This window comes from Bos indicus x Bos taurus, chromosome 3 (assembly GCF_003369695.1).
Source record: "Bos indicus x Bos taurus breed Angus x Brahman F1 hybrid chromosome 3, Bos_hybrid_MaternalHap_v2.0, whole genome shotgun sequence".
NCBI classification, from domain to species: domain Eukaryota; kingdom Metazoa; phylum Chordata; class Mammalia; order Artiodactyla; family Bovidae; genus Bos; species Bos indicus x Bos taurus.
Window position 1 is genome coordinate 112,395,336 of NC_040078.1, and position 24,761 is coordinate 112,420,096.

The window sequence follows — 24,761 nt, forward strand, 5'->3', positions numbered from 1 at the left end:
TGACTGGTTGGATCTCCTTGCAGTCCAAGGGACTCTCAAGAGTCTTCTCCAACACCACAGTTCAAAAGCATCAATTCTTCTGCTTTCAGCCTTCTTTATGGTCCAACTCTCACATCCATACATGACTACTGGAAAAACCATAGTTTTGACTATATGGACCTTTGTTAGCAAAGTAATGTCTCTACTTTTTAATATGCTTTTCTTCCAAGGAGCAAGGATCTTTTAGTTTCATGGCTGCAGTCACCATTGGCAGTGATTTTGGAGCCCAAGAAAGAAAGTCTGTCACTGTTTCCATTGTTTCCCCATCTATTTGCCATGAAATGATGGGACCAGAATACCCCCCAGATATTAGTTAGGTCTCCTAAGAAAGGAGAAATTCCTGAAGCACTGGGAATTTGTTTCAAAGGATTGTGGGCTGCCCAGGACAATCCCAGACACATCCCTCTGTTACGACCCAAGACTTTGGCCTCTCACCCTTATTAATCTCATTAATTGCCCAGTTCATGAACTGGCAAGACTATGTAGGACCCACTGGGACTCCCTTAGCCAGTTAGCCAGGCCCCAGACTTCTGTGTGTTTGGACCTCTGTTGGAAGTGTCTTGGGAGGCTGGCATGGAGAAGTCAAGGATCATGTATATTGAGGCCTCCTGAGTTATCCACAGAGAAAATTCCAGGAGGAAGAAATGCTCCAAAAAGGAAAGGCATACATTTTGCATCCAAATACCCAACCAAACATGCATTTGCCCCAGTCTCTTTGGTGTTTTGCATAAAGCTCCTCCCTCTAGACAGTTTTACAGGACACAAGGCTAATGGTGTTCTTAGGGTCTATATTATCTATTTAGGGATCTTTGCTCTCCATGGGAAAAGGAAGTACGAGGTAGGGGAAGAAGAAACCAGAAAGCCTTCAGCATCTCCTACTTACTAGCATATGTAACTAACCACAGTTAAGTCTCCTGACCCAAAGCACAGAATCCAAAGTCTTTTCTCCTAATTTGTAATTATCCTTCTCTGAAGTTGTGTTTGCAAAGGCTGGGAAATGACCTTATAGAAATATAACAAAAATAATTCTTGTCAAAGCTACATCACTGAGCTTTAAAACCTCTGAAAAGCCTTGTCAACCCTGAGATTTCATAATTTTTTGACTTCCTAAGTCCTCATCCTGCATGTGGAAGAAGAGACTTTTCCTTGGTCACATCACAGGTCAAGGGGACACTGGAAACAGGCTGACACTTGGGGACATGAAAAAGTAAGAAGCAAGAAAGAAACCTTCAGAAAACATGAACCCCACTCATTGGGGAATGTGTTTCATGAAGCTGTTTGATCTCTGATCCTGAACATTCTGAAGAACAGTTTGCAATCTCCATTTCCCATGTCTTCCTCAAGGATGACAGACTCTTAGGAGACCAGAATCACAGACAGACCTTTCCTGGAGACCTCTGAGGACAGGATTAGAAGTTATTCTATAAGTACTGAGGCTGAGGAATGAATGAATCTTAAATACCTTAGATAAGAAAGTGAGAGATGACAAGAATAGGTGATAAGGAAGTAACGCTAGATGTGCCCTAGTGAGCAGACTGTAGTTCTTCCAGTCCTGAAACTTACAGATACCTTTTGCAGCAGCATCTCCTGCCAGTCCTAAACACACACACACACACATTCAGAAGTTCCAAGGTCAAAATTTTGAGCCTCATTCAGTTCAGTCAGTGCACCCAGATGATGCAAAACAGAAGTCGTAAGTCTCTGGGCCATCAAGGACTTGCCGAGATTCCTGGCATCTGAGACACACTGCAGGAAGTTAACTGCCCGTCTCTGCAGCGTCATCATCTTGCTGATGTACCTCTTCAGTAAAGAGTCAACAGTTGCCTCCTGCCCCCATAGTGCAGTATTCTATGCCAGACTTCCTTATATTGTTGAAACAGAGGCTGAACACTTCAGAGGAGGCTGTTCTGTCAGATGATGCCCAGGACTGGAGAATCCACCCTGGGCCTGTTGTACATAGTGCTGGCTCCAGCTGAGGCCAGCTAGCCAGTGGGGGAGTCAGAGCGATTCACCGTCAGGATTGCCTTCAAGCGGACCCAGTACAGCCTGTTGCGTGAACTACATCTGGAAAATGTCAAAAGATAAGAAAACCTGGCCAAATATGAGGGGCTCTCTTTTCTCATATTTTTGAAAGGCTGAGTGAATCCCCCTTCCTTGGTAGGCAGTAGAATGGGGAACATGGGGTTATAAGAATACTTATATTCTGAAACTAGACTAGGAAAGGAAATAATCCCAAAACTGAGAGGCACATACATCAACAGTAGATGACGAGGTACATGGCTTAAGCATTTATTTATACCAACTAACCAAATGTGGTCTTTGCAGTTGTTCTTTAGTCACTAAGTCATGTCTAACTCATTGCAACCCTGTGGACTGTAACCCACCAGGCTCCTCCGGATTTCCCAGGCAAGAATACTGGAATGGATTGCCATTCTTTTCTCTAGGGGATCTTCCTGACCAAGAAGTTGAACCCACATCTCCTGCATTGACAAGCGGATTCTTTACCTCTGAGCCACCAGGGAAGCCCCAAACTGGTCATTCAGATGTTTCTTTGATGCCTACATATGTGGATCCATGAGGAGATACATTCCACATCACTTGGAAACTATCTTCTCATGCAGTTGCCATTTAGCTCTCAGTTTTCTTTCTCCTTCCTCAAGCTCACCATGACCAAGTCTGAACTAGTGGTGTCTCCCATGAATCTCCGCATCCTGAGATGCGCTGGCTCCCACAGATAGTAGATAGCTTTATCTCCTGTTCTCTACCTTCCTTCATCTCTTGGGTCTTTAAAACTCTCTTGGGTGGGTTTGCACAAGATCACAAATCAGGTAAATGCAGAAATGTGGCAGGAGGCAGAGGGCAAAGAAAGAATGAAATGAGAGATCGAAAATGTTTAATCCAGAGCTCACCTGCAGAAATGTGGCAGGAGGCAGAGGGCAAAGAAAGAATGAAATGACAGATCGAAAATGTTTAATCCAGAGCATAATCTGTGAATAAGAAAGCCTCAGGTAAAGGCCCAGGATCGAAATTCAAGCTTGACTATTGAGCAACAACTCTGCTCGAAGTTTGAACTTTATTCTCTCGGCAGTGGGAAGCCAGAGGAGGTGTTTCCACAGGAGAGAACAAAAATCAAATAGTTGTGGTTGTTCATTGTTAAGATTTAAAGAGAAAGTGAGGATGGATTAGAGGAAGAGTTTAAGAGAAGGGGATATTAGTTACAAGGCTCCTGCAGTAAAGTTCAGGCAAGAGATGTTGAGCATCTGAGCTAAGACAGTGGAACAGGGAATGGAGAGGGTACCGGATCAGCAGACGGTGGAGAAGAGGTGAAAGGGAGAAGGTCAGCTTGGACCACACTGGCGCCAGCCAAGAATGGAGGCAGGACTTCTTCCACAAAGGCTTCCCTCTGCCTTCTTTACCCCCGTGTGGTTCGGGCCCCAGGGCCTCAAGCGTGACCTCAGATCTATGTGTCATTTGGCCCCTGAGTACTCAGACAGGAGCCTGCTCCAGTGACTCAGGCACACACACGGTTTCACTGCCCTCTTTCTTAGGGCGCACTGCTTCCCCATAACAGAGCTCCAACATCTTTCTCCCACTCTGCCACTCTCTTTCCTTCCCTGCTAAAAGCAATGGGGTTTTTTGGTTCTGGTCCATAGGAACCAGCATAGGAGTCTGTGGTGACCCTGGCATCCCAGCCCACGGCATCCGTCTGGGGGACAGCTTTGCCCCGGGCAGCCTAATGCGCTTCAGCTGTGAAGCTGGCCACGTGCTCCGAGGGTCATCAGAGCGAACTTGTCAAGCCAACGGCTTGTGGAGCGGCGTGCAGCCTGAGTGTGGAGGTAATGTATGTGACCATTCTGCTTCTCCCCTTTGCCTGCCCCAAGGTGTTCCCCTGTTTTCCTACTCCCTACTGCCTGCCCTCACCCACACAGATAAAATCAAAGGCTCCATTTAAACCCTTAGCCAGGTGGAGAGTGGACATCAACAGAGAGTTCACGTTCATCTCATTAGTAATCCAAGGGCAAACATATTCCCCACCCTAACCTCAGAAGGGAAGATACCAGGATAAACTTAAGTTTTGCAGATTTGTTCACTTGTTTCCATATAGCTTCATTCAACAACCATGTGCCAAATGATACTAGAGACACAATGGTAGCCGAGCCAGACACACCTTCCCCTCTGGAGCTTACAGTTTAAGATTAAACGAACATCCAAAGTGCCAAAAAAAAAATACAAAATCCAATTTTACAAATCACTTTAAAAGTAATATAAGCCCTTAATGATGGTTCCTGGGATGGCCTCAGTGGGGGAAGAGGAAAGACACACTATACAGTCATCATCTAGCAAGGGGGAAGTGGGAATGGAATAGAGAAACAGGGAAATATATAATGACCAGGTGGCAGCACCAAGGGCTCCTTAAGGTAAGAGCCATTAACTTAAAGTGACGGTCAGCCTTAGTCTGGGTTTTTGTTCAAGCACATTTTGCTACATAGTCTCAGACACAGGGTGGGTGAAGCATTACGTGTAATTAGGGTTTTACTAGGTAACCAGTAATTAAGCATAGGTGACTAAGGCATAAAGAAAGTGGCAAGGGAGATAAGGGTAGATACAAAGCAGTGATTGCCATGGGTGTTAGCATCTAGGCTGGGGAAGGAGGGAATAGGTTCATGGTGGAGTAAGAGGCTATGAAAAGGTGACAAGATCATTGGATTATAGGTCCCAATCACCAGGAAACAAATTCCAGAGGGAGTGAGCTAAAGAAATAAACGGCAGTGGTTAGAGGATGGGCTGCATGGACTTGAGATCACAGCATGGTCCTGCAGGGGAGATGCTCTGGCCCATGTTTGGGGACACCTGCCCAGGAAATGACACAGGTGGGGTCAGTGCCCTCTCCCACTTGTCTGTCCAAAGTCCTGCCTTTCTGGGGGTGCAAAGTTAGTTTTTATAGGATTTTATAGGCATGGTAAGAGGCATAGTAAGCTTGTGGTCATGAGTGTATTGGCAAGGAAAGAATTTACCATATTCTCACATATCCACTGTGATCAAGTTCCCTTTCTTGCCACCCAGACCCCAGGATGGAGTCAGTCACCATGTCAGGAGGGTTCAGGGAACAGAAAGTAGGTGGCTAAGAGTTTCAGCCTGGAAGCAAGTATTTGTTGAATGACTGTTGTGTGTGTGTGTGTGTAACATGTACACAACTCTTACTGACTTCCCTTGATAAGCTCCCAGTTACCTTTCAAGGTTCTACTCAAATTCTTATCTCCAGCCGCAGTAAGCCACTCACTTCTTAGTGCTTTTTTCCTTCAAGTGTAGCACTTGTCACATCATATTTTAATTCATCTGTTTATAGGTAGGTTCTTAAGATAGACTGGGCTCCTCAAAGGCAGGGGTCATGGCTCGGTCATCACTGCATTTCTGGTACCTAGGAAGCACAAATACTTGTTGAGTGGATGGGTATTAGGGACTATCTGATCTACAAAATGATTCTTGTCATTTGGGGATAATTTGGGGACTTTGGGACCATGTAAATGTCATAAATACTTACAAAATAAAATTAAATGAAAAATTAGAAACAAGTAATCTCTATCAAAAATCAAAATGGAAACAAATGAACTTAACTATGTGTCAAGCTGGTGATTTAATAACCCAGAGAATTATTTCAGTTGACTTGAAAAAATGAAATTTGAATATGGTATATATATCCTAAGGACAAAGAACTGCAATGAAATCTTAAACTGGTTATAAAACTGTATGGTTTTAGCAATCATATTGCTGGTGGTCAAATTGGAGTGAAAATTCTGAAACTATTACATATATAATACCATACTCTATATGGATAAAGCAAGTTAAAATTATTTATTGTCATTAAGAACCAAGATTTTAAAATAAAAGATGAAAAAGTTAAGGAAAAATTCTTAATTCTAAACTTGGCTTTGTAATATCAGTATAAACTCATAATGTATTTTCAGTTTGAAAAGTTATTTTCCCAATCTAAAAGTCTAGAATCAATGACCAGCTCCATAGCAATGAGTACCCTTAATGCCCAGACTGTAGGTTTTAAACCCATTGTCCATTAAAAGGAACCAGAGCTGTTTAGGGAAATGGCTGATTCCAGGACTGGGGCAGGAAACACACAAAATTAACATGGAAACTCTGTCACTCCAGCAAGGAATCTGCCAAACACAACTGGGTCATGTCAGAGGAACTCAGGAGCCAACTTGACAGGGTTTCCATTAGTCAGAGATGGAATAATTTGAATGTCAATAAAAATAAAAGTGACAACAGAAGGCAACATAACAAATAAACTTAAATCTGTGAATTTAAATGATTGTCCTTTGGAGCTTGCTAGGGAACCAACTAATTAGCCTCATATATGATGTTTTTTTTTTTAATCAAGCATTAGTCCAACCTTCCTGTGTGAACTCTATTTCAGGGTAAGCAAATATTTGATGATGGGCAAGTTCTTTATTAAAGAACCCGAGCTAAAGCAGAAAGAATTGTGGAATTGATCAACAGGGATCTACTGTATAGCACAGGAAACTCTGCTCAATATTATGTGGCAACCTAAGTGGGAAAAAACTTGAAAAAGAATAGATACATGTGTATAAATAACTGAATAACTGTGCTTTACACCTGAAACTCTCACAACATTGACAATCAACTATACTCCAATATAAAATAAAAAGTTAAAAAAATAATTTTAAATTTTTTAATTTAAAAAGAATTATAGAATTAAAATTATACCATTTCTTTTTTTTAATTTAAATTTATTTATTTTAATTGGAGGCTAATTACTTTACAATATTGTATTGGTTTTGCCATACATCAACATGCATCTGCCACGGGTGTACATGTGTTTCCCATCCTGAACCCCCCTCCCACCTCCCTCCCCGTACCATCCCTCTGGGTCATCCCAGTGCACCAGCCCCAAGCATCCTGTATCCTGCATGGAACCTGGACTGGCGATTTGTTTCTTATATGATATTATACATGTTTCAATGCCATTCTCCCAAATCATCCCCGCCCCCCTCGCCACAGAGTCCAAAAGACTGTTCTATATATCTGTGTCTCTTTTGCTGTCTCGCATACAGGGTTATCATTACCATCTTTCCAAATTCCATATATATGCATTAGTATACTGTATTGGTGTTTTTCTTTCTGGCTTACTTCACTCTGTATAATAGGCTCCAGTTTCCATTTCTATCCCCTAATGAATCTGGTCAACTATATTTACTTTCTATTGAAACCATTAAATGGCAACTAATAGGAGCTTAATAATGCCAGATAAGGCAGGCAGACGTGACCCACTGAGCATCCTCAGCATCACTAACAAGGAGGCAACCAGACATTCTGTGCCTCTAATGTATGTGATAAGAAAAACACAAAACCACGTACCAAGTACCTTTGTCAAGAAGTAGAACTTGACTGTGGTAATGACAGAGGAGCATACTGAACAGTGCCTCGTTCTCCACGTTAGTAAACTCCAGGAAGTGGGAAGTTCTACCAGTTAAATGCCCTGATTTCTGTGACAGATAAATTATAGGAGAGGGTAATCCAGTAACCTCTGGATTCAGAGAGTCTTAGAGACATGCCAATCAAATGTCATGCATGGACCTTCATGATTCAAACAAATCAACTCTTAAAAAAGAGATACAGACAGAGTCTTGAGGAAAACTAAGCACTGCTTGGCTATTTGGTGATATGAAGGAATCGTTTAAAATTTTAGGTGTGATAACAAAACAGACATGGTCTTTAATTTTTAGAAATCTTAAAAAAATCCCTCCAGGTCTCTGCCCCCCTTCTGAGGGTAAGATGATCAGACACGGGAGCATCCCAAGAGGGATGCTTTCAATCACAGGCTCCTGATGTAACCTGTGGCCTCCACTCTGGGCAGGACTTAGACTAACCCCGGGGGGTGCCTGCCCTTGTTCTGATGAATAATGTGTTCTTTCGGCTTCCTAGTGATCTCTTGCGGGAATCCTGGGACTCCAAGCAATGCCAGAGTCCTGTTCAGTGACGGCCTGGTTTTCTCCAGCTCCATCGTCTACGAGTGTCGGGAAGGCTACTATGCCACAGGCCTACTTAGCCGGCACTGCTCGGTCAATGGCACCTGGACGGGCAGTGATCCGGAGTGCACAGGTGAGAGCCTCTGGGCTCCATGGCAGTGGGGCTCCTCCACGCCAGAGGAGAAGGCTGTCTGCTAGAGATTGGGAAGACTGGCTGGCGTTGAGGGACTTGACCCTGAATGAGGATCATACAAGTCGCCTCCATTTACTGAGCACGTTCTGTGGGACTGCCACTGAGCAAAGTGCTTTGTTTTCGGATCTTTTGATGCTCACCACAATCCCCTCCCTGTGAAAGTAGGAAAGTGAAAGTCACTCCGTCGTGTCCAACTCTTTGCGACCCCATGGACTACGTAGTCCATGGGATTCTCCAGGCCAGAATACTGGAGTGAGTAGCCTTTCCTTTCTCCAGGGGATCTTCCCAACCTAGGAATCGAACCCAGGTCTCCCGCACTGCAAGCAGATTCTTTACCAGCTGAGCCACTATTAGCTCTACTTTCCCATATGAGACAGATGAGGCTCAAGAAAGCTTCAAAATATGTCATTGCTATTTTCCAGGCTCTAGCCAGTTCCTGGGGCTTTCTTTTTCTCTTTTAGGGCAAACCCCCAGTGCTGAGCCTGATTCTCTATCTACCTTAAAGCTGCTGCCATCTGTCATCTTTGTTAGCTGCGTTTCTCCCTTCAATCCATCCCCACCCCAGCCTGGCTCCTCTTTCTTGCTTCTCTTAAAAGCAGCTCTAGACCCTTTTCCTTGAAAAGCAAATCGCTGTGGGGCCCAGATGGAAGGAAGTGATTATAAAAGGGAATCCTATACAACATTCTCCCTTTCAGAGTCCTAGCTGTGCATCCAGGCTCCATCTGAAATCCCCTGTCAGCTTCACTGTTGTTCCGAGGTCAGAGCTCACCAGTCCCCACCCTCACTTGAAACCGTAACACAGAAATAACCACTGCATCAGTCACAAGGCCCTGCTCCTAGTCCACTGAGCCCACGGAGGCCTCCTGGGCAGAAGGGCAGTCAGTAAGAGGCCCTTCCCAGCAGACAAATTGTCTTATCAACACACCTTAGGTCCACCATGTGGTCCATCAACACATCTTAGGCTCTTCAACCTGGAAACCTCCCTCCCTCTGGTCCCCAGCCTCATTTACGAAGGGAGCCCCCTGAATATTTCTCTTAGAGGAGTGGGCCTTACATGAACAAGACGGGTTTCCCAGCCCAAGTTGCTGGGGTGTGTAAGGATGGTGCGGCAAGGACGGGGGTGTAGGACAGCCTTTGCAGGGAGACTTGGCTACGGGGAGTTAGAATGAACGGCACCCCAACTGGGAACCTGGGGGGAGATGCGACATCCCTTCTCTGACAGTTTTCCTTCCCAAACGTGTGGGGAGCGATCGGGATGGTGTTGGGATGCTAAGGAGGAAGGAGTCTATGCTGGGAGTGAACGGGGCTCTGTCTCCACCCCCTAGTCATAAACTGTGGCGACCCTGGGGTTCCAGCCAACGGCCTCCGGTTGGGCAGTGACTTCAGGTACAACAGAACTGTCACCTACCAGTGCGTCCCTGGCTACACGATGGAGTCGCACAGGGTGTCCGTGCTGAGCTGCACCAAGGACCGGACGTGGAATGGCACCAAGCCCGTCTGCAAAGGTGTGTCTGGGGGCTACAGATGTGTGGACGCAGGGCTGGAGCAGGTACAAAAGCCTTGAATACCCAGAAGGGAGGGGGTGATGAAGCAGAGCCCTTACGTCTTATCTGGGGGTGTGTGAGGTGAGGAGTGGTCCCTGAACATCTACAGGGAGGCAGTGGGAAGGTCCTGGGCCTTGAACCTGGAGGACAGGATGCAGGAAAGAGTGCGTGGTTGGAAGGTGCAACGAGACCGAGCTCCCAAGGGAAGAGGGGTGGCTCCTGATTGCTCTCACTTAGCCCGGGCTCCCGGCAGGCCAGTTGCCTCAGTGCCGACGGCAGCCCTGGTTCCCCAGGGCAGCCCCAGCACTCCGCCTACCTTGGTCTCCCCCAGCTATCATGTGCAAGCCGCCTCAACTCATCCCCAACGGGAAAGTGGTGGGATCCGACTTCATGTGGGGCTCAAGCGTGACGTATGCCTGCCTGGAGGGGTACCAGCTCTCCCTGCCCGCAGTACTCACCTGCGAGGGAAATGGGTCCTGGACCGGAGAGCTGCCTCAGTGTTTCCGTAAGTCACTCACAGGGGGCCTCCAGGGCACCCATGTGCTGGCTCCTCTCCTTCCCCGCTCAGAACTCTGCTGCTGGAAGGCCTAGAATGAGGCTCCCCTCTCCAAATCAGGGAGCTTTGTCAAAGACCACCATTAAGAAAGGAAGGGATCTTAAAGGAAGAATGTGAGAGTATCTTCATTGAGCCCTGGCTTCGGTCACTCGGTGGCGTCACAGCGGAGGGAAATTAAACCAGATACGGGAGATGCTTCTTAACTGGAAAAGCTGTTAACTGGATGGGATAGAACCCAAAGATGGAGTCGGAGGTGGGCAGGTGGGGCGGTGCTAGAAACATGCCTGACTTCAAGGATGAGACCCTGCCCTGGGACACTTGTGATTTTCCAGTGAGAGGATCATTTCTTATCTACCTGCCCTGATTATGTCTTGAAGAGCCCCAAGTCCTTTCCAGGGCTCATTTCTTACCACATCCCCCAGAGAAGGAGATTCCAGGTCATTTATTCATGTCTTACCCCATAATTGGGCTCTGGAAGGTTTTCTCCGTGCCCATGCTTTGGACAGATGGTAGGACCTATTTTTTCTTTCTGCTCGGCATTTATCTAATGCTGCAGAAAACTGTCGACATAACCCACGACACTGTTTGGGGACCTCTGAAACTTTACTTCAGTTTGGGAAATTGCAGCAGAGATGAAGGCCAGTAAAACTTGACCAGGAAAGGCAGCATGAGGTTTATGGTTAAGCCTTTAGGCCTTGACATTCCTTCCAGGAAACATGAGGAGGATAGCAAGTCTCCTGGTTCAGTCTGGACACCTTGCATTTTCTTGGGAAATAGCTGAATTGCTTTTAAACAATGAATCATGGTTATCATTTCTAAAAATGTCCCAAATCTGAAGATACAAAGAAGAATGAAATAATCATCTGAACCCTCACTTCCCAAAGATAACCAGTTAGGCTTGTCATTACACTTCCACACTATCACTAAGCATTTTTGCATGTATAGCAGTATATACACAATTTTCTATAAATCATGCTGTTCACAACTTGTATTCACTGACAGGCCATCAGCTCCTTGCTCTGTCAATATGTACTAATCTATACATCATCTTTTTTAATGGTTTTAAAAAGAATTCCTCTATTATAGATGCCACACCATTTTAATCTTCACCTACCAGTGATAAATTTGGATCTCTCCAGTTTAACCATGTTACAAACAGTTCTGCAATAAACAGCTTCAAAAGGAACATTTCTTTACCCTTGCGGTGAAGCCCTAGGAGTGAGGATGCTGGGCCACCCAGCACACTATACTTCTTGATACATGTTGCCAGAGTGTCTTCTAGAAAAAGTACTCCTATGTACACTCCCACCTGAAGTTGATGAGAATATTTCTTGACTCACACCCTCATAAACAATTGATTTGGCCAATATTATTAATATTTACCAACCTGAGAAATTTTAAAAGATGTCTAAGATTTTAAGATATCTAAGCTAAGATTTTAATTGGCATCACAGTGCTTCTTAGCAGAACTGAGCTGCCCTTTCTTTGTCATCCAAGAGTTGCTGCTTCCTGAATGTGGGGACTTTTGATCAGCTCAGCCTTTCATGGACTTCTGATTGGTCCATCCAGGCTCCCCAGATTCCAGGACCAGGCTTCCATTTGATTTTTGCATCTGATTTCCAACCTCTTGACTCTGTGTACACACACACATACACACACACGCATAGCACAAAGAATGTTCCTCAGGCTTGAAGTGATGTCTTAGGGAACTTTGACAGAGAACTTTGACTTCCATAGTCAGTTTTTTAAGATCCTCTCTGCTGTTCCAGATGAAATGGACACTCTTAGACCCTGCTTACTGTAGGGTAAGTGCACAGTCTTTGGAAGGACATTCGGCAATACAGGTCAAAAGCTGCAAACACACTCAAACCTTTAAAGATAATAAGTTCACTCCTAGAGAATTCGCCTAAGAGAATAATACAAGTTAAACAAAAGCCACATGTAACTTTATAATAATATAAAATGCCTAAGAAGAGAGTTGCGATCAGCTATAATCACTTTGTACAGCATCTCATTGCAGATTTATGTAGCCGGTAAGTGATCATAATGTCATAAAAACAGGATATGTTGACAGAATAGCAAGTGAACAAAGCAAAGTCAACAGCACCTGGACACTGGGTTTGCAGGCACACACGTGTTTCCATACGGCTGGACAAACACTAGAAGGGAAGGGGCACAAAAATGCAAAACCGTTTTGGGTAGTCGGTGATAGTTTATTTTCACTCGGTGGTCTGAACTTCCTGTAATGTTACTCCTTTACGTGGATATGATGACTAATAAGCATTTGAATCTGGAAAGGAGAGAAAGCCCCAGAGCGGCACTGAGGCAGGTGCAGCGCTGATGCAGGGCTTCTCCACAGCCAGAGTTCAAGGGGAGCCAGGAGGAGAGCAGTGCAAAGACCAGTGAGTGGGTGGCGGAAAAGGGGGGCGCGCAGTCTGAGCTCTAGACAGCGACTTGGACCTGCCTCTCTCCCCCACCTCCCCAGCGGTGTTCTGCGGAGACCCTGGCGTCCCAGCCCGAGGCAGGAGAGAGGACCGGGGATTCTCCTACAGATCGTCTGTCTCCTTCTCCTGCCAGCCCCCTCTGGTGCTGGTGGGCTCTCCACGGAGGTTCTGCCAGTCAGATGGGACATGGAGTGGCACTCAGCCCAGCTGCATAGGTGAGGTGACCGGGAGCAGGGTGTCCCTGCTGGCGGACATCCTTCTTGAGGGCCCAAGATGATGGATTTTCTTCCCTGTCTCATCTGCAAAACAGAGCAAATGCTCCTCCAAGCTCCTTAAAACAGGATGTGAAGTAGCCAGCGTTCACAGGCTGCCGGGAATCACAGTCAGCCAGGGGATGACTCGAGGGGAGAGTCCAAAAGGCAGGGCCACTGGGACATGCCTCCATCCCCTTTCTCATGTCTGTTTCTCAGGGTGTGCAGGGACCACAGAGGTTTCTGTGACCATGGTCTGTTTCTTTGTTTTTGCAATCCAGACCCCACACTGACCACATGTGTGGACCCCGGCGTGCCGCAGTTCGGGATACAGAACAACTCCCAAGGCTACCAGGTAACGAGGTCCACCAAGCTCAGGTCTGTGTGCCTCCTGTCCCTTCCGGTCACTGTCAGTCTCAGAGGACCCAGGGGCCTTCCTCAGGACAGCACTGGTGGGGGGGTGGGGGGGTGGGGGATGAGACATGGGAACCTGAAGAGAGAAAGCAGCCTGTCTCTTTAAGCCGTGCTGCATGGCAGCCCCTCTCCCCACCGCCCACCCACAGAAATGGGCAGGTGTTTCCACCAATCAGAGAAGCTGGTGTGGAAGAGCAGGATTCACGTGTAGCTCCATAGACACTGCTCAGTAGCCCCGTGTGATGGGCACAGGGCGTTCACAGTGAGACAGGTAGACCTCCTGTCCCCAGGGAAGCCATACCCTATGGGGCCCAGACCCAGCAGTCGGAGCAAGCAGGTGCCACGTGGGAGACCCATCCCTGTCAGATACAGGCTCCAGGGACACTTCTCAGAGGGAGCTTCAAAAGGAAAGGATTTGGACCTGGATGGGCCCCTCTGAGCAGAAGGAAGCAGGAAAGGAGGGGGTATGTTCAAGGCAGGATAATGAACAGGAGCCCCCGATGTGCCCAGGGGAATATCAGAGACCACACCGGAAATGGCAGGTCAGGATCTGGCCATGCAGTGGCATTTATTCACTTAGTCCACGTTCAACATGGACTTTGTCCATGCCGTAAACTATTCTAGGCACTAGGAATACAGTGAGAACAAAACAAGCCAAGTGCCTCTAAGGGCTGGTGACGATAAATAAGCAAGATCATTTCTTCAACCAGCCAGCGCTGCTCGTGGCTCAATACACAGGGCTGTGGCGGGGAAGTAGGGGTGCTGTTTTAGGAAGTATAGTGAGGGGAGAGGTTTCCTGAACTTGGACTGTGGTGCCCTTGGTGAGAAGGACGGGCATACCTGGCAGAGTCGGCGGCCAGCGCAGGTTGCAGGACTAGAAAGCAGGCCCACCAGCAGGTCCAGAGGCTAACGAGAGAGGAGAAGGACGTGAAGCCCAAGTGCTAGCCTGGATCTGAAAACCTCCTTCACTTCACTTGGCACTGCCCTGTGAAGTTAAATATTCACACATCCTGTGACCCGGAGGTCCCAGTCATAGAAACCAACCCCGGAGACACTCTCATACATGTTACCAGGAGATGAGGAAAACTATGATGTGGTTACAGGGTGGTTCATCACTCAGCAGTGAGAAGGAAGGAACTATATTGCCACACAACACAGATGAATCTCAGAAACAGAGTACTGAATGTCAAAGGATACTATTTCAAGGAATATTGAAACCAAGAAAGACTGACTCTGTTTAGATATATATGTTCGCATGTGTGATAGCGGGCTTCCCAGATAGCGCTAGTGGTAAAGAACCAACCTGCCGATGCAGGAGAGGCAAGAGACACGGGTTCAATCCCTGGGTTGGAAAGATCCCCTGGAGGAAGACATGGCAACCCACTTCAGTCTTCTTGCTGGGAGAATCCCATGGACAGAGGAGCCTGGTGGGCTACGGTCCTTGGGGTCACAGTGTTGGACACGACTGAAGAGACTTAGCATGCACGCATGCACGTATGTGATAGAATTACTTTTTAACGATGCAAGGAAATGAAAAACACAAAATTGAAGAGATTGGTTATCACTGAAGGAGCCGAGCAACATGACAGAGAAGGAACATGTAGATAGTTACAACCTTATTGATGCTGTTCTAGCCCGTAAGTTGAGTAGCGGGCTCCACTTAAAGTGTCCATTTTATTGTGATGATTCAGGTCTATATATTTGCCATATATTCTTCTTACACACCAAATATCACCTAATAAATTTTAAAAAGAGAAGGGCGTGAACTGGGTCAGGTCAGGCCTTGAGACCATGATAAGCATTTTGAATTTTATTCTCCATGTCACGGGAAACCATTTAAAAGGGACTTAATGTGATCCATCATTTGAACTATCACTCAGAACCCTGAGGTATTAGGGGTTAGGAACGGAAGAACTTAGAAAGGACAGTACTTCAGCGTCTTGAGAGAATGACGAGAGTGGGACTGAGCTGAGCGGGGTAGCGACAGTGGACACAGAGTGCATAGTGGACCTAGAGAGAGTCAAAGGGATCAGGAGGCATTTTGTCGGTAGAGCCAAGAAGACTTATTGATGGATTGGATGGAGGGGCTGAAGGGAAGGGAGGAATCAGCAACGACCCGAGGGTTTTTATTTGCCCAGCTGGGTGTAGAGAGGTGCCATTTGTTGAACAAGGTGATGAAATACAAAAGCGGGCACGGAGGCAGGCTGTGGAAGTTAAGTTTCACCTTGAGTTTGATTTGCTCCCAGGCATCATAGAGACATGTGAGGGTTTTGAGCTGGAAAGCAGTGTGGTCCGAGATGCACTTTAGGAAGCTGAGCTGGCAGCATTGTGCCCCGTGGGTTGGAAATGAGAGATGGAGCTGGTGGTTGCAGGGAATATCAAGTCAGACAGTGAGGGGCTAGTGGAGGGTGAGGGTGAAGCAGGGGGAGAAATGACAGGGAGGGTGGCAATTCTGCTCATGAGATAGTTACAAAGCACAGCTCTAGATTCTACAGGGGACATGTCCTGAAAAGAATTTATACATTCATGGAGGGAAGAGACATGCACAGTAATATTCTACTTCCTGCAGTTCTTCACATGTTAGAAAATGCTTCCAAACCCACCCCCACATTTGTGCGTCACAACATTCCACTATAGTTGTGGGGGGGCTGTTCATCCCAAGTCTGCTCCAGAGGGGCTGAGATGTAGAGAGTTTCGTGCAGCCAGTGGACGCCAGAGCTCACAGCCAGGGTCTTCTGATTCTGAGTCAGGTACTCGGTCCATTGTAGCAGACTGAGTTATACCCCACAAGAGCGTTGACCTGGCCCAGGGAGTTGGGGGAAGCCTTGTGGAAGAGGCATAATGTAAGCTGCCTCAAGGGATAAGTAAGATGTAATCAGGCAGAGAAGCAGAAGGGTGGGTAGCAGTAGGGTGGTGGGGAAGTAAGCAGTCGAGGGATGGGTGTGAAGCATCACTGGATAGAAGGTGATCCTGGGACCCGCCATCCCGCCACAGGTTGGAAGCACCGTGCTCTTCCGTTGTCAGAAAGGTTACCTGCTCCAGGGCTCCACCTCCAGGACGTGCCTCCCCAACCTGACCTGGAGCGGAACCCCGCCCGACTGTGTCCGTGAGTGCTCCCAGATAACTCCTCTCAGCAGCTCATAGCCTCCCCGACCTGGGCCTCCAGGATGTGCTTGAATGCTCTGAGTGACAGGGAGCTCACAGCTTCTCATTGGGACCGTAGTGGTCTCTTTGCAGTCCTGATCCCTTGGGTCCCCCCACCCCCAGAAGGTATTTCTTCACAAATGCCTTTCTGGTATTTGAAGGCAATTCCTATGCCTTAGCAAAGAAAAAGAAAGAACTTTCCCATGGCTGTAGATACCAACAGTGACAAGGCCCACCCTCAGGATGGAAATTTCGGGCTTTTGACTGTAATTATTCCCTTTCCCTCAGGAAAAGTGCCTAGATTCCCTCAGGGTCAGCTGAGTCATTATCCACATCATCTCCGTCTTGACCACTTGCATAGACATCAAGGCTGGGGTGGGGTGTGGGAGGGGATGCTGGCCATGAAAGGGGCCCATAAGGGAAAGGATGGGGCTGTTCCATCGAGAAACAGGGGCATGGGGGAGAGGCCTCCTGGAGACCCCAATCTCCCCCTGCCCAGCAATGTCTTCCCTCTTATCCAGCCCACCACTGCAAGCAGCCAGAGACACCAAGCCATGCCAACGTCGGGGCGCTGGACCTGCCCTCCATGGGCTACACGCTCATCTATTCCTGCCAGGAAGGCTTCTCCCTCAAGGGTGGCTCCGAGCACCGTACCTGCAAAGCAGATGGCAGCTGGACAGGCAAACCACCCATCTGCCTGGGTGCGTGTGCCCCCTCGGTGAACCTCTCCAGGGTGGGAGGCCAAAGGGGACAGCTGAGCTGGAGTGAGAGGGCCAAAGAAAGAAGTGTTATTTCCAGAGGCTGGAAAATCTGCTTCTGATTTTCTGAGATGTTGAGTCTAGGAGATGAAACCAGAGCAATCTAAAGAGCTCATAGTGAAGCCACCCCGTTTTATCTTTCTACCTGAGCTTGAACACTCCCCCAGGTGTTAGGTATAGCTTCCCTTGTAGCTCAGTCGGTAACGAATCTGCCTGCAGTGCAGGAGATCTGGGTTCGATCCCTGGGTCTGAAAGATCCCCTGGAGAAGGAAATGGTAACCCACTCTAGTATCCTTGCCTGGAAAATCTCATGGACAGAAGAGCCTGGTGGGCTGCAGTCTATTGGGTTGCAAAGAGTCGGGCACGACTGGGCGACTAACACTTACTTACTTAAGGGTTATACTTAATCATCAGACAGAGAAAAACTCTGTGTTCCACTAAAATGGAATAGTGCATTATGCATATATGCATATCATAACCTTGATAAAACAGCACCCACTCACCGATCCCTCAGGGTTACCAAGAAGTCCCAGACCTCCCTCCTCCTGTTCTTCATTCGTTTGAACTCTTGGTTGCAGCATGTGGACTCTAGTTCCCCAACCAGGGATCAAACCCAGGCCTCCTACATTGGAAGCGTGGAGTCTTACCAATGGACTACCAGGGAAATCCCCAACTCTTCATATCATTCTGAGAGGGGTCCCTAGCATCATCAAAGTAGTCCACCACCTGGTCTGAGAGGATAAGTCCAAGATTTCAAAGAACCCATTGACCTAATGTCAGTGAGGTGGCCTTTATTTTTCTAATAGAGCAGAGACTAGAGGCTGAACCTGTCTCCTTCCCTTCTCTTTCCCCAGCAGAGGTCCGGCCCAGTGGGAGACCCATCAACACTGCCCGGGAGCCTCCACTCACCCAAGCTTCTGGTATGTCTAGTCTAGAGCTTTGGCTCAAGAAACTGGTGTTGCTTCCTTCATCTAGTTACCCAGGAACATGCACATGAGCTTCTGAGTACTCAGTGGAAAGGCATGGAAACAATCTGCAGGGCCCAGCAGAGTTCCCCATCTACCTCCCAACCCCAGGCGGACCTCAGGAGGAAGTAAGCTTGCGGGAAACAGAAAACTCATCCAGAAGAAGGACCAAAGCCTTCTAGAAACATGTCTGGAGCGTCAAGCTCTGGAGCCACAGACTGCCCCAACCCCTCCTGGCACAGGTCCAGGCAGTGTGTGGCCATACAGACACAGGTCCTGCTCAGGGAGCTTGCTGGAAAGGGCTATGTTTTTAAGACAGGTATTGTGTCTTTCCAAGTGTGATGTCCAGAATGGGCACGGAACTACAGGTGTGGCCTGACTAATGCAGAATTATTCTAGACTTATCATATCCTTTTTTGAACCATATTCTTTTATTTACCATATTAGTGTGTGTGTTATACAAAAAAAAGATTAGATTTGGCATCAAGCTCAATTCAAGTTCCATTTTGGTCACTGACCAGCTGTGTCCTTGGACAAATAACCTTCACCTCTTGAGCTTCAGTTGACTTTTTGTTAAAATAGGATTCATGATACTCTCCTTAGAAAATTATTATAAGGATAAATAGCAGTTTTAGTAGCTGTCATTCATTTTATGCTTTTATGATTTAACAATCATTTAACCCCTGATGAGGTAAGTGGGATGGCCCCCATTTACAGAACTACAGGTGTGGCCTGCACAGGTGAGGAAGTGGAGGCTCTTGCACATGGTCAAACAATCGATAGGGGAGAGGCCAAGGTGAGAGTCCATATCTGCCTGACTGCCTCTGCCCATGTTCCTATCTACAGCTTAATACTAACGTTGGTTTTCTCGCCTCTCTTTTTCCCTTTCTCCATCTTTTCAACCCCTTCCCTCTTGTTTTTCCTCCTTCTCTCTTCTAGTTCATTCACTCCCTCTTTCTCTCTCCCTTCCTCTCTCCCTCTCTCTCTCTCACACACACACTTTGATTTTTCCTTTTTCGCCATCCACTTTCTCTCTCCCTCTCTTTCCCTGCACCCATCCATCCGCTCTGACACACAGAGCATCACAAGGAGCTCAGAGCACTCCAGCCCCCTGCCCCCGCGTTTTAGACATTGGGGAAGACAGTCTAAGGGAGTGAGCTGGGGTCAGCCATCAGGTGGCCTCAGTTCTGCCAGCACGTGTGAAAGTCCCTCTCACGTCTGTTTGTTAACTCCTCTAGTTCCTGGGGATGTTTTTGCCAAGAATTCCCTATGGAAAGGGGCCTATGAGTACCAGGGGAAGAAGCAGCCAGCCATGCTCAGGGTGACTGGCTTCCAGGTCATCAACAGCAAGGTCAACGCCACCATGGTTGACCACAGCGGCGTGGAGCTGCACTTGTCTGGTAAGGTGCAAGCCACCCGCGGGAAAACCTGCCAGATGGTAAGGGTGATGGGCACACGCTCAAATGCCACTTCCTTGTGCTGTCCTGCAAGGTTCAGATTGGTCTGGTAGGCAGGGGAAGAGGAAATGTCTATTCATCTTTGTTTACATGGTAAAAGCACCACCGACTACAGGGAAATGGTTAGATGACAAACATTAGTAAATGGAAAGTAGGGAAAAAAAAAAAAAAACTCTTACGAATAAAGAAAAAAGAGACAGATATCCCTAAAAACCGAACCAAAAATAGAGGCAGATAACTCCCAGAAGCCAAAGTACAGTTAATAAATAAACGGAAAAATAGTTTTAGCAATAATCAAAAGAAGTGGAAAATGTCACTTTCCGCTTATTCCACTTTTTTTAAGCCATAAATATTGGTGCTAGTCCAGTAAAGGTAGTACTCTGGTCAAAGTATGAAATAGTGTAGTTGAACAAAATAATTTGGCAATTTGTATCAAGACCCAGGAAAATGAGTAGACCCGTCAATTACACTGCTAAGAATTTTTATCATAAGAAATAGTTATAGAGGGAATCAAACATTTCTGAAAAAAGAATGAGCTAATTGCATCACATAACACCTGGGAATAGAAAATTGTCTCAAAAGAAATGGATACATTAATTATAGTATGTCTGCTGGATAAAATATTATGCCAATTTGGGAGAAAGTACATCCACTATAATGCATTTAAAATGTGACTCCAGTTTTTAAAGGAAAAAAAATATATTCATAAGAAAGAAAATTGAAAGTAATTACACCAAAGTGTTAACAGTGGTTATTTCTCAGAAATGAGACCAGGAATGAATTTTCTTTCTTCATGCATCTCTGCATTTGCCAAAATTTCCCCAATATTCAAATTTTATACAATCAGAAAAACTAAATATCTTGGAAAGCAAACGTTTGTTGAATAGAGGGGTAGATGGATGGAAGCATGAGTACATGTGGATACACAGTCCTGCGTGCGGTTACAACTACTCACTCATGCGTGCACACACGAACACAACTAATGTTCATATTCACTCAGCTGCTCTAAAACACAGTCCTAAACGCACCCACACGCTCTGGTACACGTGCCCTCGTGTGTTCCCTGCACCCGCTGAATCATAAGCACGCCATGTGTTAACTGACCCTTAACATATACAAAACCCTATTCCCTGTATTCTCAAGCATGCATGTCTAAACAGGAACACAACCACAGACCAGTAATCCAGTTCTTTATTAGCACGCATACGCACATTCTTGCACAGCCTCACATTTCAGCCTACACAGACTCACAGGCCACACTACACTTACCTAACTACAGTTATACATGGGATGTTTACAGCAAAATCTACACATGAAGTCCTGCTCAGGGGCTTCCCTGGTGGCTCAGTGGTAAAGAATCCACCCGCCAACACAGGAACACACCTTTGATCCCTGCTCCAGGAAGATCTCAAATGCCTCAGAGCAATTAAGCCCATGTGCCACAACTATTAAGCCTGTGCTCTAGAGCCTGGGAACCAAACCACAGGCTTGGTGAAGCCTGGGCACCAAGAGTCCATGCTCTGCTGCAAGAGAAGCCACTGCAGTGAGAAGCCCATGCTCAGCAACCAGAGAGTGGCCCCCACTCACAGCAACTAGAGGAAAGCCCAAGAAGCAGCGAAAACCCAGCACAGCCAAAAATAAATAAATTTTTAAAAATCCTACTCGGACACTCACACCCACATACCCACAAACTTGGGTTTTGAAAATTTACCAGATCTTTCAAGTGTACCCTCTGCACTTTCTTTTCCCAGGAATTTATAAGAAAGAAGATTTCCATCTCCTCCTTCAAGTTTACCAGATTACAGGGCCTGTGGAGATCTTTGTGAATAAGTTCAAAGATGATCACTGGGCTTTAGATGGGCATGTAAGTTCAGCAGAACCTCACTCAGGCCTTGACCTCCCTGTGTCCTTGCCCTGTAACTGATTCCCATGTCACTGGCCGGAAGGAGGGAGACGAAGTGGGTGGAAACTCTTAGGATCGACATGGAGATTTGGGAGGAGGGCTTCTATGGGGCCAGGACTGGGACCAAGGGAGTCCCCATCTGCTAGTGAAGTGAACGCAGGAAAACATAAAAAGGGCCAGGAGGCTGAGTCTAGAGGTTGGTGTATCTGAGTGAGACACAGTAGATTCTTAAGTGTGAGCAGAAAACAGAATTATAACCCACAAGGACCTACTGTAGAGCACAGGGAACTCTGCTCAATGTTGTGTGGCAGCCTGGATGGGAGGGGAGTTTAGGGCAGAATGGATGCATGTATATGTCTGGCTGAGTCCCTTTGCTGTCCACCTGAAACTCTCACAGCGTTGTTAATCGGCTACACCCCAATACAAAATAAGTTTTTTTGTTTAAAAAAGTGGCCAAAGATGAAAAAGGAAAAGAACAGAAGAAATGGGAGGTTGGCAGCCCAAGAGTAAAGTCAAGCAGGTTGAAGGTCACGAGGTGGTGGTGGGAGCTGGGAGAAGGTGGTGAGTCCCAGGCACACACTGAGCGTCTTCGCACACTTAAGGATCTTCACACCCTTGAGGGTGATTCAGCACAGCTTGAGTCACCAGGACCTGGGGAAAGGAGGCGGCTCCTCAAATCCCCTTATGGGAAAGACTTGTTTCTTGCACAGGCCTTCTTCAGGTGGAATCCAGGTCTGCGGGGATACTTCTCTGCCCAGACCTTTCAGTTTAACAGGCAGGGGTGTGGAGCAGTCACCCGTCACTCCGTCAGCTTCCCTGCCTTGGGTTACTGAAGCTAGAAGGGCAAGGGCGGGAAGGAGGAGGAGGTCATGAGGCCAGAGAAACAGAGAGCTGAGTCAGGGGGCATCCTCATGGCCAAGACCAGCTGGTAGAGGGCTGAGGGTCGAGTGACTTTGCTGATAAACACTAAAGGAGAAGCGAGTGGCCTCTCCAGGAGCTGGCACATAGGGGTAGTTCCTGGGGATTCTCGAGAGTGTTCAGTGGATGCCCTTGGGTATCCTTGTCCTGGCTGGCTTTAACAGTAGCGGTCCAGCTGCCGTGCCAAGACAAGAGACTCCCCCACACTGCGAGGAGGGCAGCCAGAGGCAAGAGAACAAGGGTCAAACTTGGAAGCTGGAGTGCAGGCCAGGGACTAGATGTCAGGGGTGTTCTGGAGGGCCAGGAACCGCCAGAGCAGCTGCCTGGGATGACAGCCAACCACTGGACCCACTTCTGTGTCACCCAGGCTGTATCTTGGGGGACAGGAGGGGAGGTCAGCCTGGAGCGCAGTGGACAGAGGGCTGCACCTGGGGATGGAGCGGGAGTCAGAAGGGACGCCAGTAAGACAAACATCCTCAGAGTTTGCATGTCTGTGTCCGGGACACAAACCTCACAGAAGCAAGTGCAGAGGGAGCCAGAAGCAGTTATGTCCCCAGCTACCCACCTCCAAAATTAATAGCTTATTAGAATAGGGATGAACTCCCCAAAGTATGTTCAGTCTGCTAAGTAAGTTTTCATCATGGTTTGGTTTGTTCCACAGTGTTCTAAAACTCTTTTTTTTTTTTTTTTTTTTTTTGCACAATAAAATAGCTAACACACATCTAGAGCCTAGGAGCCTGGTGGGCCACAGTCCATGGGGTCGCAAAGAGTCGGACATGACTGAGCGACTTCACTTTCACTTTCACTTTCATGCATTGGAGAAGGAAATGGCAACCCACTCCAGTGTTCTTGCCTGGAAAATCCCAGGGATGGGGGAGGCTGGTGGGCTGCCATCTCTGGGATCACACAGAGTCGGACACGACTGAAGCAACTTAGCAGCAGCAGCAGCAGAGCCTATTAAGTGTTCTAAGCATTTTATCTATATTGACTCATATCAATCTCACAGCAACCCTGTGACATAGGGACTGTTATTGTTCCCTTTTTAAAATGAGAAACTGAGGCACCAACAGATGCAGTGATTGGACCAGTAGAAGTAAAAATATCTCCCTCCTTCCTACAATCAGTTGGAGCCCTGCCCCCTCCCCAGCGCCTCGCCCTCACCTGGGTGTGGGCAGAGAGCCGATGTCTGCGGGGGTGACAAGGGGCGGGTGTCGCCAGCCAGCATGTTTGGCAGCGGGTACCTGTGGGCATAGCTCCGGCCTGGCTGGCAGGAGCTCTGGCTCCTGGCACACCTCCAGGGTTTGTGTAGGTGGAATGTGAGGAGCCACACGAATGTGCATATGTGTGTTAATAAACGGGATTACCCTCTCTGCGCCCACCCTCACAGGTCTCCTCGGAGTCCTCTGGAGGCACCTTCGTCTACCAAGGCTCTGTCAAGGGCCAAGGCTTCGGGCAGTTCGGCTTTCAAAGACTTGGTAACTACCATCTGTCCCTGGAGTGTGAGCTCGAGCGTGTGGTGGGGAAATGTGTGTGTTGGCATGGACGGCAGGGGATGGGTGAAGTTTAGCAGTCCAGGGGGTGGGGTTCTTAGCCTCTCTAGGGTCAGGGATATCTTTGAGATTTTGATAAAAGCTGTGACATATCTCCTCAGAAACAAGCACAGTACATGATACAGGCAACCATGGCCAAACCATTTCCTGCTCAGCCCTGGAGTTGAGAGCCCCCAGCTTCAGGGATACCAGGTCTCAGATGTGCCCCCCCCTTCAACACTACCTGGCCAGCCCTGAAGCATTGCTGAGCCCACCCCGAGCATTATGACCATGTGGGGCTCACAGGGGCATCTCAGCCCTGGAAGGGTGGTTTCCCTGTCCCCGTTTTACAGATGAGAATATTGAGTGTCAAGGAGGCATCCTTCCCTGCTTCCTCCCCGGCATCTTTACCCTGCAGCACACGTCATAAGTGTCAAGCATCCTCACCCCAGAGACTGGCCTAGACCCAGAGCCTCTAGTGGGGCGAGGGGTCCTGGCTTCTGGGAAGCGGTGCAGGGGGAGACAGGAGGCAGCCCCCAGTGCTTGAGGGTCAGCTCTATACCCCCTCAGGATGCTGACACTCCAGTCTCCGGGACCCCTATCTGCCAAGGTGCTGCAGTGTTTTCAGCTCTGATCTTCAGAG

The 24,761-nt window shown here is 47.5% G+C and overlaps 1 protein-coding gene across 4 annotated transcripts in view; it reads left to right on the forward strand.

The window, feature by feature from the left end:
* The window catches only part of CSMD2 (CUB and Sushi multiple domains 2), a 689,612-nt gene that overhangs the window by 659,109 nt on the left and 5,742 nt on the right, over positions 1–24,761 (forward strand). For 2 of the 4 annotated variants that reach the window (XM_027537922.1, XM_027537924.1), the window contains 12 exons: positions 3,693–3,875; positions 7,999–8,175; positions 9,561–9,740; positions 10,111–10,284; positions 12,821–12,994; positions 13,312–13,385; positions 16,439–16,550; positions 17,110–17,289; positions 18,201–18,266; positions 19,550–19,711; positions 21,520–21,632; positions 23,977–24,064. In XM_027537922.1, coding sequence (XP_027393723.1) covers positions 3,693–3,875; positions 7,999–8,175; positions 9,561–9,740; positions 10,111–10,284; positions 12,821–12,994; positions 13,312–13,385; positions 16,439–16,550; positions 17,110–17,289; positions 18,201–18,266; positions 19,550–19,711; positions 21,520–21,632; positions 23,977–24,064 — 1,683 coding nt within the window. Of the gene's footprint in view, positions 1–3,692; positions 3,876–7,998; positions 8,176–9,560; positions 9,741–10,110; positions 10,285–12,820; positions 12,995–13,311; positions 13,386–16,438; positions 16,551–17,109; positions 17,290–18,200; positions 18,267–19,549; positions 19,712–21,519; positions 21,633–23,976; positions 24,065–24,761 lie in introns of those variants that run through there. The other 2 variants (XM_027537923.1, XM_027537925.1) reach the window with 2 other exon arrangements.